This window comes from Lampris incognitus, chromosome 8 (assembly GCF_029633865.1).
Source record: "Lampris incognitus isolate fLamInc1 chromosome 8, fLamInc1.hap2, whole genome shotgun sequence".
In the NCBI taxonomy this organism is placed as follows: Eukaryota; Metazoa; Chordata; class Actinopteri; order Lampriformes; family Lampridae; genus Lampris; species Lampris incognitus.
The window spans coordinates 47,877,055-47,894,873 of NC_079218.1; the positions used below are offsets into that span (position 1 = coordinate 47,877,055).

The window sequence follows — 17,819 nt, forward strand, 5'->3', positions numbered from 1 at the left end:
ATTTTCCACCACAGGGAAAGCTCTGGCTAGGGTCTTGGCCATGAGACTCCCTGCAATATCAGAGGAAATTCTGCTAGAATCCCAGAGCAGTTTTCGTCCTAACAGAGGCACCAAGGACATGATTTTACCACTTGCCAACACCAAGAAATAGCCCAGGAAAAGAATTAACCATTGTACGTACATGGCCTTTATAGGATGATTCCGTAAACTGCCACACCTCTGGCTAGTTCTGTCAAAAATAGGCTGCCCTGACAAATATATCAGAGTACTACAACTCCTACATGACAGTATGTCAGCTAAAGTACTCAGCAGTTATGGTGATGAGACAGAGTCCTTCAAAGTCCACACAGGAGTTAAACGAGGCTGTGTCTTTGCCCCAACCCTGTTCTCTGTCTTCATTGCCACCATCCTCATGTGCCCCGATCTGCCTCAGGGAGTCAAAATCATGCACAGAACTGATGTGAATCTTCTGAACATTTACAGATTCAGGGATAAAAATAAAACCACTGCCACATCCATCATTACGCGGCAGTACACCGATGACAACGCCTTGGTGTCCCTCAAAGAAGAGGAACTACAGAGCATACTGTATGTCTTTGCAAAGGCATACAAGCAGCTTGGCCTGGCCATTAACATAAAAAAGACCCATATCCTCTACCAACCCCCACCCAACAGAAATATACCTGCTCTGCCCCATCCATCTCTGTAGACAACACCAGACTCAAAAATGTAGAACAGCTCCCATATCTTGGCAGCATTTTCTCCTCTAAAGCCAACACTGACATCGAAATACACCATCATCTCAGTTGTGCCAGCCGGGCCTTTTCAAGATTGAGAAAAAGAGTTTTTTAAACCTGTGACCTTCAGGCCAGAACAAAAATTCTGGCGTACAAAGCAGTAGTGCTGCCCACCTTACTGTATGGGTCAGAAACATGGAGCACATATAGCAGGCACCTGAAGGCACTCAAGGCATACCGAACAGCTGTGCATCAGGAAGGTCCTTAAGATCATCTGGGAGGATAAGCGCACCAACTTCAGCGTCCTCGAGGAGGCAAACATGCCTACTATAACTGCCACCATCGCACAACATCAGCTGGGATGGACTGGCCATGTCCTTCAAATGTCTGACTCTTAACTCCCAAATCAAGTCCTTTACTTTAAGCCTGTGACAGGACGCCGTGCCCTCGGAGGACAAAAGAAGCGAAATAAAGACAACATCAAGGCTCACATCAAACGGTTTGGCATCGACCTTAACACCTGGGAACAAGCAGCAAAAAACAGGGAGGCCTGGAGACTGGCTGTCCATGAAGGTGCTGCGAGCTACAACCATGATCTCCACCGTGCTGCTGAAAACAAGCGCAGACTCAGAAAGGAGCGAGTTACCAGCAAGGCCCAAACCACATCCTCAACCACTCCTTCACACCCTTGCCCACATTGCCCTCAAATATGCGGCTCCAGGATCAGCCTCTATGCCCACCTGAAGACCCATGAGGACACACAAGGTGGACAGTCATACTCGACCCCGAGTGACCGCCGATGATGACCATGATGACGATGATGATGTGTGCGTGTGCGTGACTGAATGGGAAGGGACTTTTTATTAAATGTTCGACTTCCCTAACTTTTACGGCAGCTCAATATAGGATGCTTATTATTCATTCATTGTGAGAGAATTTTTAGCAGCGTGATGGCTAAGTAGTTAGCACTCTTTCAACGCAGTAACATGGTCTTCGGTTTAAATGAAGGCCCTCTGTGCATGCCCCCCCCCCCTTGTTCACATGAGCTTTCTCTGTTTACGCATGAACGTCTACCAGGTGAACTGGAGACTAAATTGCTCGCAGGTATAATTGTGTGTGTTGTCCCTTTGATGGACCAGTGTCCTATGCAGGTAGCCTCCCTGCTTTCTTCCATAAGCCAGCACAGATACACTTCAGCCCCCTGCAAACCTGAACTCGATTATGTAGGCATATGAATTAATGAACGAGTTAAGGAATTAATGAGTTGTTTCAGTAATCTTTCTAAGCATATTCAGTATCTTAAATGAATTCACAGTGTGAAGTCACTGTTCCTCGGACATTTTTGGGGTTGACATACACATGTTGGCACATCTGCCCTCCTTTGGTGTCCGTTAGCAAGAAACTGAATCCCTACAAGCCGCAGGATGGATGCTCTGTGGCTCACCCTCCGCTGTGACATCCCGTTGGAGAGGGACAAGCAAAAAGAGAAAGATTATCAGAGTACCCCATTTCTATTCATATTGATAAATTATTCTTTTGATCGTACAATCATTAAAATTAATATCAAGTGAAAAAAACTTAAAAAAAACTAAGGACTGTAAGAAATTTACCCACTCTGTATGGTGCAGAATAAAATATACATTAGGTCACATGTTTGTTCTGTTTTGCTAATTTCCGTAGCATAAACAATTTCAAGAACTGGCAAGTATGTTCCCTAAAAAGTCAAATAACTTTAAAGTAGAAGCTGAGGACGTAAATGCACATTTAACGTTTGTCTCGGCAGTTTAATTCTGGTGCATTGTGAATCAAACAGGGGAAAGTCCCAGTTCAAGAGAAGGAAAACCGGACTTGTTTTCTGTTCTGATAATCACAGTTATCTTCTTTTTAAAAAAATCTTTATTTACCCAGGGCAGTACACTGAGCACGTGCGCTCTTTTTCAGCAACGCCCTACTACACATTCACACAGCTCTACACATTTGTACCTGGGAGCTTCCCCAGTACAACCACAGTCTTCACTGGCGGCCACTGAGCAGCTTCATGGGAACAGTTGGTTGGGGGTGGGGGTGGGGAGGATAAGTGCCTTGCTCAAGGGCACATCAGCCGTGGGTATGGAGGAAGGTGAGAGGGCCGTCCATCCACCCGCCCACCCTCACTTTCCTGCCGGCCCAGGGATCGATCTGGTGACCTTCTGGCCAGCAGCCACCTTCTCTAACCTCTAGGCCGGGGCTGCCTACTTTATTCTTATAGACAGCCTCATTATTCTGTGTTCCGCTTTCTCCACTTAAACGCAATTTCCTCCCGTGTATGGATTTCGGTGTTGCTCACAAATGTATCAGTGCCGTTAATGTGATTCTTCTAAATGGGGGAGACCCGCAGAGGTGGATATTTAATAGCTTGGAAGTCACTAAGCGGGTTGTTGAAACGTAGAAGCAACTCGTGGTGAAATCCACGGGGGACGGTTCTCAAAACGGAGTTTTGAGTTGAAACAATGAGACAACCGTGGTTTCATTTCCCCTCCCTTGCCACGAACATCCCGCCGACTTAACTCCTCAAGTTTTCCTTATTGATATTCCGACGGCGGCCGCATGAGAAATTCCTCCCTTTGATCTTCCAACATTATGCCGGAGACAAAATAAACATCTCAGTTGGCCTAGAAAATATCCTCAAATGGTTTATTTTTTTGTATGTATTATTATTCTTATTCTTATTCTTATTTTATTCTATTTTTTTGCCAATTGAACATCTTAATATCTCTGGAACCCAGAGGTTTATTTATTTTCTCACTTGGACTCAAATAGTCATGTGTATGATTGCCACAGGGCGGCACGGTGGCGCAGCGGTTAGCGCGGTCGCCTCACAGCAAGAAGGTCCTGGGTTCGAGCCCCGGGGTAGTCCAAGCTTGGGGGTCGTCCCGGGTCGTCCTCTGTGTGGAGTTTGCGTGTTCTCCCCGTGTCTGCGTGGGTTTCCTCCGGGTGCTCCGGTTTCCCCCCCACAGTCCAAAGACATGTAGGTCAGGTGAATCGGCCGCACTAAAGTGTCCCTAGGTGTGTGTGTGTGTGTTGGCCCTGTGATGGCCTGGTGGCCTGTCCAGGGTGTCTACCCGCCTGCCACCCCAAGACTGCTGGGATAGGCTCCAGCATCCCCGTGACCCCGGTTGGGATAAGCGGCTTGGATAATGGATGGATGGATAGTTGATTGTCACAGGGAGACTGTTGAGACTGACCCCGACTACTGCGTTAACGCTGTTCCTCCTGCAGGTTCTTGCCCAGGACCAGGACTCTGAGAAGAACGCCGCGGTGAGCTACCAGATTTTGCCCGACATCTACAACAGCACAGACTACTTCCACATTGACAGCAGCAGCGGGCTGATTCTTACGGCCCGCATGCTTGACTATGAGGTCACCCAGCGCCACAACTTCATCGTCAGAGCGGTGGACAGCGGCGAGCCGGCTCTCAGCAGCGACGTCAGCGCTACGGTGACGGTGACGGACACCAACGACAACCCCCCCAACTTCAGCCGAGCGCTGTACGAGGCCTATGTGAGTGAGGTGGCTCCTCAAGGCCACTTCGTGACCTGCGTGCAGGCGTCGGATGCAGACATCTGTGACGGCAAGAGGCTGAGGTGAGACCAGGCTGACAAGTGTGAATGGAAAAGACGTGGGGTTCGTGTGTTTCCTTTGTGATGTGGTGTGGAAATGATGGTTGGGGTCCGGGGGGACACCGTTCAGCCTATATGGCGAAAAGGAAACAAGAGGAGCTTGAGGATCCGCCAGTGGGGTGTTTTAATCGTAATGATAATCAGCACAGTTATAATCATAATAACCGTCTTTATTTATGTGTATTTTTTTCCAACGCAGACCACAAAGCACTTCCCCAGCATTCTAACAAACTAAAGGGGAATTAGCAATTCAAAACAAGAACAGATAAAATCAGCCTGTAACTACAGGAAGGCCTTCCAATATGCCGGGAGAAGCGATTTGTTTACCAAATGACGGAGACAGGCTCTTCTGAAGTCGGTCTCACGGAGTAAACTGTGCCCTTTAAGGCGAGAATCGACTCGCTTCAGGGTTGTTTTGATTTTTTTTCATAGAAGAGGAACCACTTTTTTATGCAACATTGAAGATACGGGATCGGCGTTTTTGAGATGCACACGAAACTCGTGATCTCCAAGTCACGTACGCACAACCCTCAAGCAAGTCAGAGGTGCGGGGTCGCCTGCAGCGTAGCACCGTCAGGGCCTTCTTCTTTCTTAAAGGTTATGGGCGTCCGGGTAGCGTAGCGGTCTATTCCGTTGCCTGCCAACAAGGGGATCGGCGGTTTGAATCTCCTTGTTACCTCCGGTTGGGTCAGGCGTCCATACAGACACCCTACAGGCCTGCAGACACCGCAGGCTGTGTCTGCGGGTGGGAAGCCGGATGTGGGTATGTCTCCAGGTGGCTGCACTAGCGCCTCTTCTGGTTGGTCTGGGCGCCTGTTCGGAGGGGGAACTGGGGGAATAGCGTGATCCTCCCCACGTGCTATGCCCCCCCCCCCCGGTGAAACTCGTCACTGTCAGGTGAAAAGAAGCAGCTGGCGACTCCACATTAGAGGAGGCATGTGGTAGTGTGCAGCCCTCCCCTCGGCAGAGGGGGGTGGAGCAGCGACAGGGACGGCTCGGAAGAGTGGGGTACAGTGGGCCGGTGAGATTCAGACGTAGATGTCGTCATCACTTTTCACTCAGTCAGCCTCCCCCATTACAATCTGCTGTACGTTCGAACCCGCTTTCTTCAGGTATTAGGTCCACCTTTTAAGCCCCCAATGCACTCTTCAAGGCAGCGCTGCATAGAAGGCCCTCCCCGCCCCCTACAGTTTCAGCCAATCACAGCACTGGCGCTAGATTTCAACCTTTTCCCTCCTTCTGCACTGATAATACTCCGAGCGAAGCGAAGTGTCATGTTGTGCCGAGCCTTCTTAGTATTTTAATAATAGCAATTTTCACGTGTATCAGCAGTAGTGCCAGTAGTGCCTCTAGCGCGTCCATTCAAAAAGCCATTTCTCCCCGAAAACAAAACCAACGTCAATCTTAAAAGTGCAGCGTTTGACGTAAACGTCCTTTTAAACGAAGGTTTGACTCGTGCACGTTCACAAAAAGACAACTAGATTGCATTTTGGCGACAGTTTTGCTTTAACTTACCTAGCTGCTCTGTCTAGATGTCTTACAACACGTATCTAGCAACAACTGGGTGCCTAAAGGATCAGTCTGCTCATTGAAACAACTACGAGACAACCTAGCTTTAAGCGAGCCGCACAAAGGCGTGGTTGAGTGGGCAGGGGCGGATCTACAGGGTAGCAACAGGGGTGGCAGCTGCCACCTCTGGGACACAGTCTTGCCACCCCTGTTGCCACCCCATTTATAAATCAGATAATATGTTTTTAAAGTATATTTTATGTACATGCATGGTGAAGGTCAATGAGACCCGCACCAAACTCATCTCAAACAGAAGTCGCCGATTTAGAATCCCCCCTCCCCCCTCACAGGGGCGGATCTACAGGGTGGCAAGGGGTGGCAGCTGCCACTTCGGGGACAGTCTTGCCACCCCTGTTGCCACCCCATTTATAAATCAGATAATATGTTTTTAAAGTATATTTTATGTACATGCATGGTGAAGGTCAATGAGACCCGCACCAAACTCATCTCAAACAGAAGTCGCCGATTTAGAATCCCCCCTCCCCCCTCACAGGTGCGGATCTACAGGGTGGCAAAGGGATGGCCGCTGCCACCTCTGGGACACAGTCTTGCCACCCCTTTGCCACCCCAGGAAAAAATCTCTAGATCCACCACTCTGAGTGGGTGTCTTTCCAAAACTCCTTTAGGCAAAGCGCTGCCTTGAAGAGTACGTTGGGGGCTTAAAACACCATCGAGCTAATACAGGGCGGTGTCTTCTCCTCCTCCACAGTCCGCAGGCCTCCCTCCCCTCCTCCTGCCCAAACACACCCACTCCCACCTCCACACCGTCTCTGTCTCTTCTACGACACACCATCTCCCTTCTGTTTGCCACGAGGGCAGTTTTCTGTTCGCTTTAATGTTTGTCCATGATTTCCGCTTCCAAACTCTGCTAACTTTCAATAGATTAGCGTGAGAGAAACACTCGTTTTTAACCATCCGGCTTTGGTGGTTTTTGTGCCTTGGGTGTGGTATGCTGAACTTGTTATGAATTGTGTGTACTTATGAGAGTTTGTTTCCTTCTTGGATTTTTTTTCTCCCCAATTGTACTTGGATAATTACCTCCACTCTTCCGAGCCGCCCCGGTCGCTGCTCCACCCCCTCTGCCGATCCGGGGAGGGCTGCAGACTACCACGTCTCCTCCGATACATGTGGAGTCGCCAGCCACTTCCTTTCACCTGACAGTGAGGAGTTTCGCCAGGGGGACGTAGCGCGTGGGGAGGATCACGCTATTCCCCCACCCCGAAAACAGGTGCCCCGACCGACCAGAGGAGGCGCTAGCGCAGCGACCAGGACACATACCCACATCTGGCGCTTCCCACCTGGATACACGGCCAATTGTGTCTGTAGGGACGCTTGACCAAGCCGGAGGTAACACGGGGGTTCGAACCGTCGATCCCCGTGTTGTTAGGCAATGGAATCGACTGCGATGGTACCCGGACGCCCCCCGAGACTTTGTTTCTGTCGTGGTTACCCAACACTGCTTAAAGAAGAGGAAACAACTGGTGTTCCCACCTGCTGCTGTTTAAACTCGGTATCGATGACTTTGAATTTACCCCCTAATCTTTGTTTTCTTTAGGTACAGTATTCTCTCCGGAAACGAGAGGATGACCTTTACCATGGACCCAGATACAGGGGTGCTCAGTCTGTCCAACAAGAGACGACAGGCCACGAGGCTCTCCTACCATCTCAACGTGTCTGTGTCTGATGGAGTCTTTACCAACACCGCCCAGGTCAGACGTTTTCTCTGGCGTTATCCCATACGTAGCTTTGACACCTCCTATATTCTTTATTTCACAGTTGGGATTCCTCAGGACAAGCTGACCTTTCTATCCCTGGATACCAAAGACGTACACATACTCCACATACTCACAGTCGAGCAGTAAAACGGCTTTCCGCCACAAGCCGCTGAGCAGTGCCACTGTAACAGAAGGGGTTGAATCCCGTATTGAAGCTCACCTCATTAGTCGCTTTGTTACACTGGAAAATGCACAAGTTATGGCTCCGTCCTTACTAAGTCAGAATTTACACCACACTAGATAAAACTGGGTTGCACCACTCCTACTAGTTAGTACTAAAAAAGTAGTTGTTACTAAATTCTTGCATATACGTACCGTCTGGGAGGTGTAGCCATTACTGTTAGCTAATGGAGAGCTGTAGTGTTCAATCAGAACAACAGCAGTGACACCGACAGACCTAACTTGAACTACAAACATGCCCGGCTTAGACCGTCTGTCGCTATTATTCGAAGAAGGGGGAAATATTCAGCTTCAAGTGCATTTTATACAATGGCCGTCATGTCCTTGATCAGTGCATTTTATGTGCTAGACCGAATCACCTTGATTGATTTGATAGCGTGGACATCTTTGTCCGATATCCCCCACGTGAGGCAAGGGTGCAGTTCCATATTTACACGTGTAAACAGTTTTTGATTGGCTGGCTGTTGTGATGTTTACCTAGCAACAGATATACACATTATTAGGGGGAAAAATCTGTTTGCAAAGCGTTTAGTCTTAGTGGACAGTGACCTGTAGGGCCTCCCTGAGGGAAGGAGCTGGAAGAGGTGACGAGCAGGATGTGAGGGGTCAGAGGTGATATTCCCTGCTCGCTTTACAGTCTGGCTAGTATGTAGAGATTCAGCTGAGGGCAGTGGGTTGTTTATGATTTTGGATGCCTTGTTGACAATCCGCTGCAGTTCTTTTCCGTATTTGACTGTCTGTGTCGCCGTACCATACTGTAATACTGTAATACTATAATACTGTAATACTATAATACTGTAATAGAAGATGTTATGATGGACTCCATAATGGCTGAGTAAAACAGAACGAGCAGTTGATGTTTGAGCCGGTATTCTTTAAGCTGCCCAAGAAAGTAAAGTCGTCGTTGAGCTTTTGCGATGATATGTTCAGTGTTAATTTTCCACTTCGGGTTATTGCTGATGAATGTTCCAAGGAATTTAAAAGAGTCGGTGGCGGTGATGGGGTCCCTGTTCATTTGTATGGGTATTTTAGGATTCGGCATGCATCGGAAGTCAATAATGAGTTCTTGGGTTTTGGCTGTATTAGGCAGAAGGTTTAGTAATGACAGATTTAGTAATGACTGGTGCAACCCTGCCCTGGACAAAATCTTCACTCTCCAGCCCTTGCACTAAAACCGACATAAAGAGAATTGTGCTGCACAAACAAACCCCTTATGATTACTAATTACATGACAATGATCGTAAGACATGTTGATGATTACTGTAATGATCCCCAGGTGAGTGTGCGTGTACTAGGAGCAAACCTGTACAGCCCAGTGTTCAGCCAAAGGTTCTACCTGGCTGAGGTCAGAGAAAATGCCCCTCAAGGTACAAAGGTCATTCAGGTAAGGTCATTCTCACATGATAGATAGATCGATATATAGATAGACATGTTTCACAGATATACCGTCATAATAACCCCTGCAACATTCACATTAACGGCATGATAGGACATCGCCAACGACATAAGAAGCTCTACCTAGCGCTGTTTCTGTGTTTGAAACTTCAGGTGCATGCGACAGACGAGGACTCGGGTTTTTTCGGCCAGATCACCTACTCCTTCATCAATGACCTGGGGAAGACACAGTTCACCATCGAAGCAGATGGATTCATATCTACCGCCCAGAAACTAGACAGAGAGAACCCGGTTAACAAGGACATGGTGCTGACTGTTATGGCCCTTGACGGTGGAGGTATTTTTCACAAGTTAACCGATTTTAGGTGGCAAAAAGGCTAAAAATTCATACATGAGAATCCAGCTGACCATATTTCAAGTGGTAATCAGTGTATTGAGGTAGACCATCGATGGTGAATGCAGATGTGGTCGTCAGTTTACATGCTATGACAAAATCCTGCAGATATAAAAGAATTTTGGTGTATGAAGAGTTTCATTCAAAGACATCCACTGTTTGAAAAGGTGTAGCAAAATGAATAGCAACATTAAAGCAAAATGCATTACAGGGAGTAGATAGAGGACATTTACAAGTTACTGGAAGCTGTTTGTTTCTGAAATACATTTGTATTCAAGAGTAGAGTAAACCTTATTTTAGATGTATTGACTGATGAATTTGAGGTGGCAATATATCTTCAAAATGAATGCAGTGTTTTGGAGCATAGCCTTACAATATATCTTGACCCCCCTGACAACATTGAAGCTTAAACATCCTCCGCTTGGCATGGATCCCAGAAGCGCTACCTGCAGCTGTGTTCTGTCATCGTTTCAGGCCGGGCATCGTTCTGCACGGTGCGAGTGGTCCTAGCTGACGAGAATGACAATGCCCCTCGATTCAGAGCCGTGGAGTACCGGATGAGCATTAAGGCTAACGTTGCCAAGGGTTCGCTGGTCACTCAAATCCAGGCTACTGACCCTGACGCCGGGCCCAACGGAAGGGTCACCTACTCCCTTTATAGTGAGGCACGCCTGTCTCTGGTTGATGTTCTGGAGGTCAGTAGGGTCTTTTTTGTTTTTATCTTTTTTAATTTATGCCTTGTATTTAATTACGATACACTGGGACACGAAAAAGATCTTTGAGCAACATTTTAAATTACAAGTCATTCATTACACAGAAATAACCAAGCAATTTATAAATTCAACTAGCAGAGGTACCCGGCGTTGCCCGGGGAAAATGTTCTCACCAAAACAACCAACATGATGTTATCTTTACGATATAATCAATGATGAAATATAGGTTAATTTATGATATGATACATGTGATGAACATGTCAGGGGTGATTTGCGACAGAAGGGTACCAGCAAGAGTTGAAGGGAAGGTTTACAAGATGGTAGTGAGACCAGCTATGTTACATGGTTTGGAGACAGTGGCACTGATGAAAAGACAGGAGGTGGAGCTGGAGGTGGCAGAGTTGAAGATGCTAAGATTTTCACTGGGAGTGACAAAGAAGGACATGATTAGGAATGAGTATATTAGAGGGAGCGCTCAAGTTGGACGGTTTGGAGACAAAGCAAGATTGAGATGGTTTGGACATGTGTGAAGGAGAGATGCTGGGTATATTGGGAGAAGGATGCTGAATATGGAGCTGCAAGGGAAGAGGAGAAGAGGAAGGCCAAAGAGGAGGTTTATGGATGTGGTGAGGGAAGACATGCAGGTGGCTGGTGTGATAGAGGAAGATGCAGAAGACAGGAAGAAATGGAAACGAATGATCTGCTGTGGCGCCCCCTAACGGGAGCAGCCGAAAGTAGTAGTGGAAGATACATGTGATAAACGAATCTTATTAACGAAAATGATCACATGTCATAATTTTCAATCCATTCATCAAGCTTCTTTGCCAATGTGTGTAGTAATCGCTGCAAATCCGCAGCTGTAAATCACCACAAAATAAACCCAATTTCACAAATAAATCAAATTTTTTACTTGGTTTTTGAAATATTTTTCGAACTGTGCAATCCTTGGAAAGTGCTGACTCTAAAGATACCTTTCTTTTTGTTCAACAGTGAGTATTTCTGGACTTTTAAGTGAACATACAAACATACAATCTTGCTTTATATATATATAGCAGTATATTGAATGTTCTGCTGAGTAACATAAGCACAATAAAGACAGCACCACATTCAATAGTCACCTTATATTCAGGTTTAACAGATAATTACTGTTTATACCTGGGACACAAAGGATTCATAATACTTGTGTTTGGTACAATGTGATTTGCGAATTATCTCATACAGTGTTTGATGTAGATTATATTTAACAGCACATTTTTTATGACAAGGAAGCAAACTAGAGCTATAGAAAAGTCCTAATTGTACTCTTACTTTTATTCTTCTTTCTCACTAATTACCGCTCATCATAGTCCAATTACATCCGTTGCTTATACATAACTTTATTTCTGTGTAATGAATGGCCTGCAAATTAAAGTGTTATGCAGGAAAATAAGAGCATCAGAGGAGGAATCCATCTTCCAGGATGGATAAATGTGCAATGGGTGCCCAAGTGGGCAAGGTAGCCAATGTGGTGAAAGATTTAAAAAGAAAAATGCATAATGCTGGTGTACGCCAAATTCCACTTAATGATCTATTAATTTGTCAGTCACCCGGAAGACGAGGTCTATACTTAGCTATCGCGACCATCCATTCAACTCTGAGTTTCAGCTCCTTCCCTCAGGCTGCAGATTTAGGATTCGAATGGTAAGATGCAATAGTTGGAAAAACTTTCACACCCAGGGCCATAGCTTTACTGAAATCTGATACTCACTTTTAACTTCAAATTGAGTTGGATATGTGGTGTATACTGTATATACTGTGTCTTGTTTGTTGCTATGCTTATGTTTTTACACCTGGCTGCAAAGTGATTTTCCCCTTTAGAGATAATAAAGATACTGAACTGAACTGAACTGAAAAGCACTTAGAGATAACAATTCAACCCCTCAGGGACCAAAGATGATTTATTTTCCACACATGCCCGTGTTTCAGTGGGTGAGAAATAATCTTTTTAAAGATGACTGAAGAGAAGATTTTATCTGTGTCCAGGTGGAGCCAGACAGTGGATGGATGATGACCAAAAGCACCGTGGACCACCTCCAGGGTACTGTCCTGTCCTTCTTTGTCAAAGCTACCGATGGAGGAACGCCCGCAAAACACTCCCTGGTGTCTGCTTTTATTCACGTGCTCCCTCCAGATGCCTTCGTTCCCTCCTTCAGCCAGCCACAATACTCATTCACCGTCCCCGAGGACACGGTGGTGGGTACAGCTCTGGGGTCCGTCTATTTGGGCCCTGAGCAGACTGGCTTCTTTACTGTGGTCGGAGGGGAAACCCTGGACAGTAACCAGGGAAGGACCTTCATGGTTGAGAGAGAGACAGGACTTATTCGGCTGGTCAAGCCTCTGGACTATGAGCAGGTTGGCATCTTCCGCTTCAAAGTTTCAGCAACAACAAGACGAGATCTCATCGAGTCTGTCTCCACTGTGGACCTGGAGGTTAAGGTTGGTGAAGTGAAAAGAAATGACAACTGTTATATAGGTCCTTTAAAGCTGTTGGGCATCCGGGTAGCATGGCGGTCTATTCCGTTGCCTACCGACAAGGGGATCGCCGGTTGTACCTCATGAACCTGGCTTTTAAGTCACTTGCTCGCAAACTGACATCTATGTCTCACCTTTAACTGTGCCATCTGCATAAATACAGGGGTGTAGGTGTTGCAACCCCTCCAAAAATGTTTGCGCGTGAGCAGATCAAAAAATATATGCGCTTTTTAGACGTTAAAGATTCAAGGTCTTTTAAATTAACATTATAAACGTTACTGGTAAGAAAATTGGCGAAGTACAATTTTTCTTTACACCTAAAACTGTTCTCCGTCAGCCTCTCCCTTGTATTTCATCGCTTGATATTGCCCGTGCAGTTTCATTTGAGGTAGGAGTTCACAGAAACACCATCGACAGATGAAAGTAAGGTGTTCTCTACCACCTTTAACATGTTCAAAAAAAAAAAGTCACACAATTTTGCTTTGCATCTGTGTCACTATGTGTGTTTAAATGACAGCCTTTGTGTTAGTTCGAGATGAATCAATGCTGATTTGTCGTTACACAGATTCTAGATGTGAATGATAACAAGCCAGCGTTTGAGACCAGCACATATGTCGCCACAGTAATGGAGGGCCTGCCAGTGGGGACTCGGGTGGTCCAGGTGCGTGCTCTTGATCCAGACTGGGGCTCCAATGGACAGGTGTGTGATCTCTAACAATTACACACATACACAGCATGATGCACATTTATCATGGATGTTCATCTCAACACAGCTGTTCATCAAAAATTGTCTAAATGCTAGGTAACCTACACCCTCGGACCCCTGCTGACCCAAAACTTCGAGATGAAAAACGATGCCGGCTCTACAAGCACCGCCTCTTACAGTGGCCCCACCACCACAGGTTCTGTCTTTGCCATCGACAGTAAAACAGGATGGATCACCACAACGAGCCTGATGGACCACGAGACTTGCTCCAGCTACAGCTTCGAAGTAGTGGCGTCCGACCTGGGCGAGCTGCAGTCCCTCTCCTCCACCACGGTGATAACCATCACGGTGTCAGACGTCAACGACAACCCACCGCGGTTTGAAAGGGAATACTACCGGGGGGCTGTCAAGGAGAGCGACCCCCTCGGGGAGGTGGTGGCGGTCCTGAGCACAACGGATGGAGATGGCTCGGAACAAAACTGCCTCGTCAGTTACCATATTACTGGTGAGGTGTTTCTTTGTGTTGCTGATACAGTAAAACTCCATGCTCATCCACAGTGCTGCAGCGAGCCGTGTCATAGTCATATCAGTGATGATCAATTGTGTTTTCCGGCTCATGAGCTGATTTTGAATTGGTTGCTAAAATACAGCTTCCCTTCTGACGTGTGTGTGTGTGTGTGTGTGTGATTCTGTTTTTGTGCGTCTGTCTTTGTGTATGAACTTATTGTGTTTCATGGTTGTTGAGGCTACCATATAATCCTTATAATTGTCTTCTGCTTCCGGTGTGGGAAGATGGCGGCGCAAATTCACATTTACACCGGCCTCGCCCAGTACCTGGGTGGGAAGACGGGGGCGTGAATTCAGGTTTGCGGCGGCCTCACCCAGTACCGTCCATGCAACGTCTTTGTCCATGTCTAAGTTTGTCTTCGTTTGATGGCTGGGAGAGCTGGCGCTGGATCAGCTGGGAGAGCTTGGTCTGCTGCATCCTGTGGGCCCAGGGACCACGGCCCTGCCCGGAGCTGTGCCCAAAGAGGTAACACCGAGGGCGGTATGACAGGACGCTGAAGCGGGGCAGGCTAAGATAACTGCTAGCCCATGCAGACCGGCAGTTCCAATAACACCGAGGGCGGTCTGGCAGCGGCCTCGCCTAGTCCTGACTGTGTTTTAGGTGTCGTCGTGTGGAGCGCGGTGAGGTGTGTCGAAGGTGTCTGGCTGTTGGATCGGCTGAGGCAGCCTGGTCTGCTTGCGTGCAGTGGGCCCAAGGACCACGGCCCTGCCTGGCACTGCGCCCGAAGAGGAAGCACTGAGGGCGGTCTGACAGGACGTGGGAGCGGGGCAGGCTAAGCTAACTGCTAGCCCATGCAGCCCGGCAGTTCCGACAGTCCTCCTGGCTGGCGTTCGTTGTCCTGGACATTGTTTTTTTTTAGTTTAGATATGTCTGTTAGTTTGGATATGTGTTCGTGTCTTTGTGTTGCACTGCTATGGGCTGGGGGAAACCATGTTTCGTTTCATTTCGTGTGCACAAGTGCATGAAATGAAACGACAAAGTGTTTCTGAATCTGAATTGTGTTTTCTAGGGGGTAACCCACGCGGAGTGTTTGGGCTGACCCGGGTTCAGGGCGAGTGGAAGGTGTACGTGAGTGGTCTTCTGGACCGGGAGCAGCAGGATTGGTATCTGCTCAACATCACAGCCAGCGACGGCCTGTACGTCACTCGCACCGCTGTAGAGGTCACAGTCATGGACGCTAACGACAACAGTCCCATCTGCAACCAGGTCAGTGATGCTCGCCGAATTAAGAATATTGAAAACATTTGAAAGAAAATGCGGCTACTAAACGAATACCAAATAACTAGAACATTGAATTGGGTTAGATCAGTGATTTAATCACGGTTGTGCTCTTTTGAAACTGTTCAAGCGTGAATAAATACAAGTTGCTTGCACACACAGTCCGGCGGCGGTTGTCTTGTGGGAGGACTTGGTTCTGTACTTGTTTAATTTCCAGGAAATCACTCCCCAGTTTGATGCTGTGCTTGTCAACGAAAAGAAGCAAGACTCCAGGGAAGATTTAGATTGTCAGGAACATGATGATACAGCTGAATTTTGGGACAGTGACGCAAGGAAAGTAGTCTGAGCTAAATGTTTAATTTGCTTCCATGTTAAAGCAGTTTACTTTAGTTCAGTTCCCAAATAGTAAGCAGTAAAACTGCATACTTTTACAGAAATAATGAAATAAAATTTACAATGATGTTTGATTGTTAAACTACTATTTACAGCCATCTGGGTAGTGTGGCGGTCTATTCCGTTGCCTACCAATATGGGGATCGCCGGTTCGAACCCCCGTGTTACCTGCGGCTTGGTCGGGCGTCCCTACAGACACAATTGGCCGTGTGTGCAGGTGGGAAGCCGGATGTGGGTATGTGTCCTGGTCACTGCACTAGCGCCCCCTCTGGTTGGTCGGGGCGCCTATTCAGGCTGGAAGGGGAACTGGGGGGGAATAGCGTGATTATCCCACATGCTACGTCCCCCTGGCAAAACTCCTCACTGTCAGGTGAAAAGAAGCGGCTGGCGACTCCATGTGTATCAGAGGAGGTGTGTGGTAGTCTGCAGCCCTCCCCGGATTGGCAGAGGGGGTGGAGCAGCGACCAGGAAGGCTCAGAAGAGTGGGGTAATTGGCCAAGAACAACTGGGGAGAAAATGGGGGAAAAAAATCCCCTCCCCCAAAAAAGCAGTATTTGTGTATTCGCTATCTCAGTGTTCAGAGTCATCCGGATCCTTAGTTTTTATATTTCCTCTCCTGAGCTTTCCCAACAGTCTACGCTTCTACATCCAATAAAACTGCTGATCCACACCATTTTTTGGTGACAAAATAAACTGTGTAGAGTAGCTGAGTTGTTACTGATTTATCGTTCAGACCATGGGGCAGCGCAACTTTCAAAAGTAAGACTTCCATCACCGATAAATAGGCAAGATCATTAATTCGCTAATTTCCTTTGATGGTCCAAATGCATGGCTGCAAAAAGGAAATGTGTTGAATCCCATTAAAATGATCATATTCACAACTTGAGGTATGATGGATGCAATGCCAGTGTGTTTGGCTGCTGCAGTAACTGCAAGTGTATAGATACTGGTCGACTCACGGCACAGTCATCTGCACGGTAACTGGACGGACGCTGCAGGGCAAAAACACATCTCGGTATTTACATACTCTGAGGATGCAGTACACAACTAGCACGGCTTCTGCATTAAACGCTTTATGAATATTTAGTAACCCGATAAGTCTTTAACTCGCTCTAATTTGTCCCTGTATACTTCAGCTCATGGATGGTAACCCATAAAATGTCTGCCGTTATATGGCTCAGTGCAGAGATTTAGCATAAATTGCTAGTTAAACTTAATAGGCTGTACTTTAGCCTCAGGCTCGTTACAATGATGTGAAAGCATCTTAAAAAATGAGATGGGTATAACGCTAAAACAATCGACATCGACAGAATTTTCTGTTTTGGCAGTAAACATCAATTCCAGTCAGTATTAACGGTCTACAAAATAGCTCCGTGAAGGAAAGTGCTGTGAAAAGGGGGAAATAATTGGGTTAGGGCACTCTGGGGGGGAGGGCTAGTCCTGTCCATTTAGCGATTTACTGCAGTTCTTCGATTTCACTGAGTTGAGAAAGTTTTGCTCCGTTTCTTAAATCCCACTAACTCTCTCTGAAATCAGCCCTCCTCTGATAGTCCCTCTGTTCTGTATGTTGTTGCGAGAGCTAATCTATCCTGTGTTTGATTTCCAACAGGGGATGTAGATGTTAACTGCACCCAGAGGGAGCAGCAGACGGGGCCATAGCAGTACTGGCTTTGTTAGCATTTCGCTTTCCCAGATATTAGTAACAGTTACTGTAGTAAAAGTAGAAACTGGTTGATGGTGTAAATGTAAAGCATGCTACGCCACATACCTACTACTGCTATTTAATGTACCTGTGCCAACATCATTTTGATGGCCAAATATGGGTCCTCATATGGGACATCGGTCCATGTTTCAAATCAATGGAAAGTTGCACCACGTTGTGTAAAAAGACTGTTTGTAAAAAGCTTATAGTTGACCATCTTGTTTTCAATAATGATGCATTTCTTCATCTGATGAGACGGATTCTGGTGGGCTTTGAAGATGCATTAAAACAAGTTCCTA

General features: G+C 46.8%; 1 protein-coding gene across 1 annotated transcript in view; it reads left to right on the forward strand.

Annotated features, from left to right (window-relative positions):
- Positions 1-17,819, forward strand: part of LOC130116428 (protocadherin Fat 3) — a 128,015-nt gene that overhangs the window by 64,125 nt on the left and 46,071 nt on the right. Inside the window, 9 exon segments of the mRNA XM_056284339.1 lie at positions 3,996-4,360; positions 7,521-7,674; positions 9,197-9,304; positions 9,469-9,652; positions 10,184-10,404; positions 12,445-12,897; positions 13,499-13,633; positions 13,736-14,144; positions 15,217-15,413. Of these exon segments, the coding sequence (XP_056140314.1) occupies positions 3,996-4,360; positions 7,521-7,674; positions 9,197-9,304; positions 9,469-9,652; positions 10,184-10,404; positions 12,445-12,897; positions 13,499-13,633; positions 13,736-14,144; positions 15,217-15,413 (2,226 nt within the window).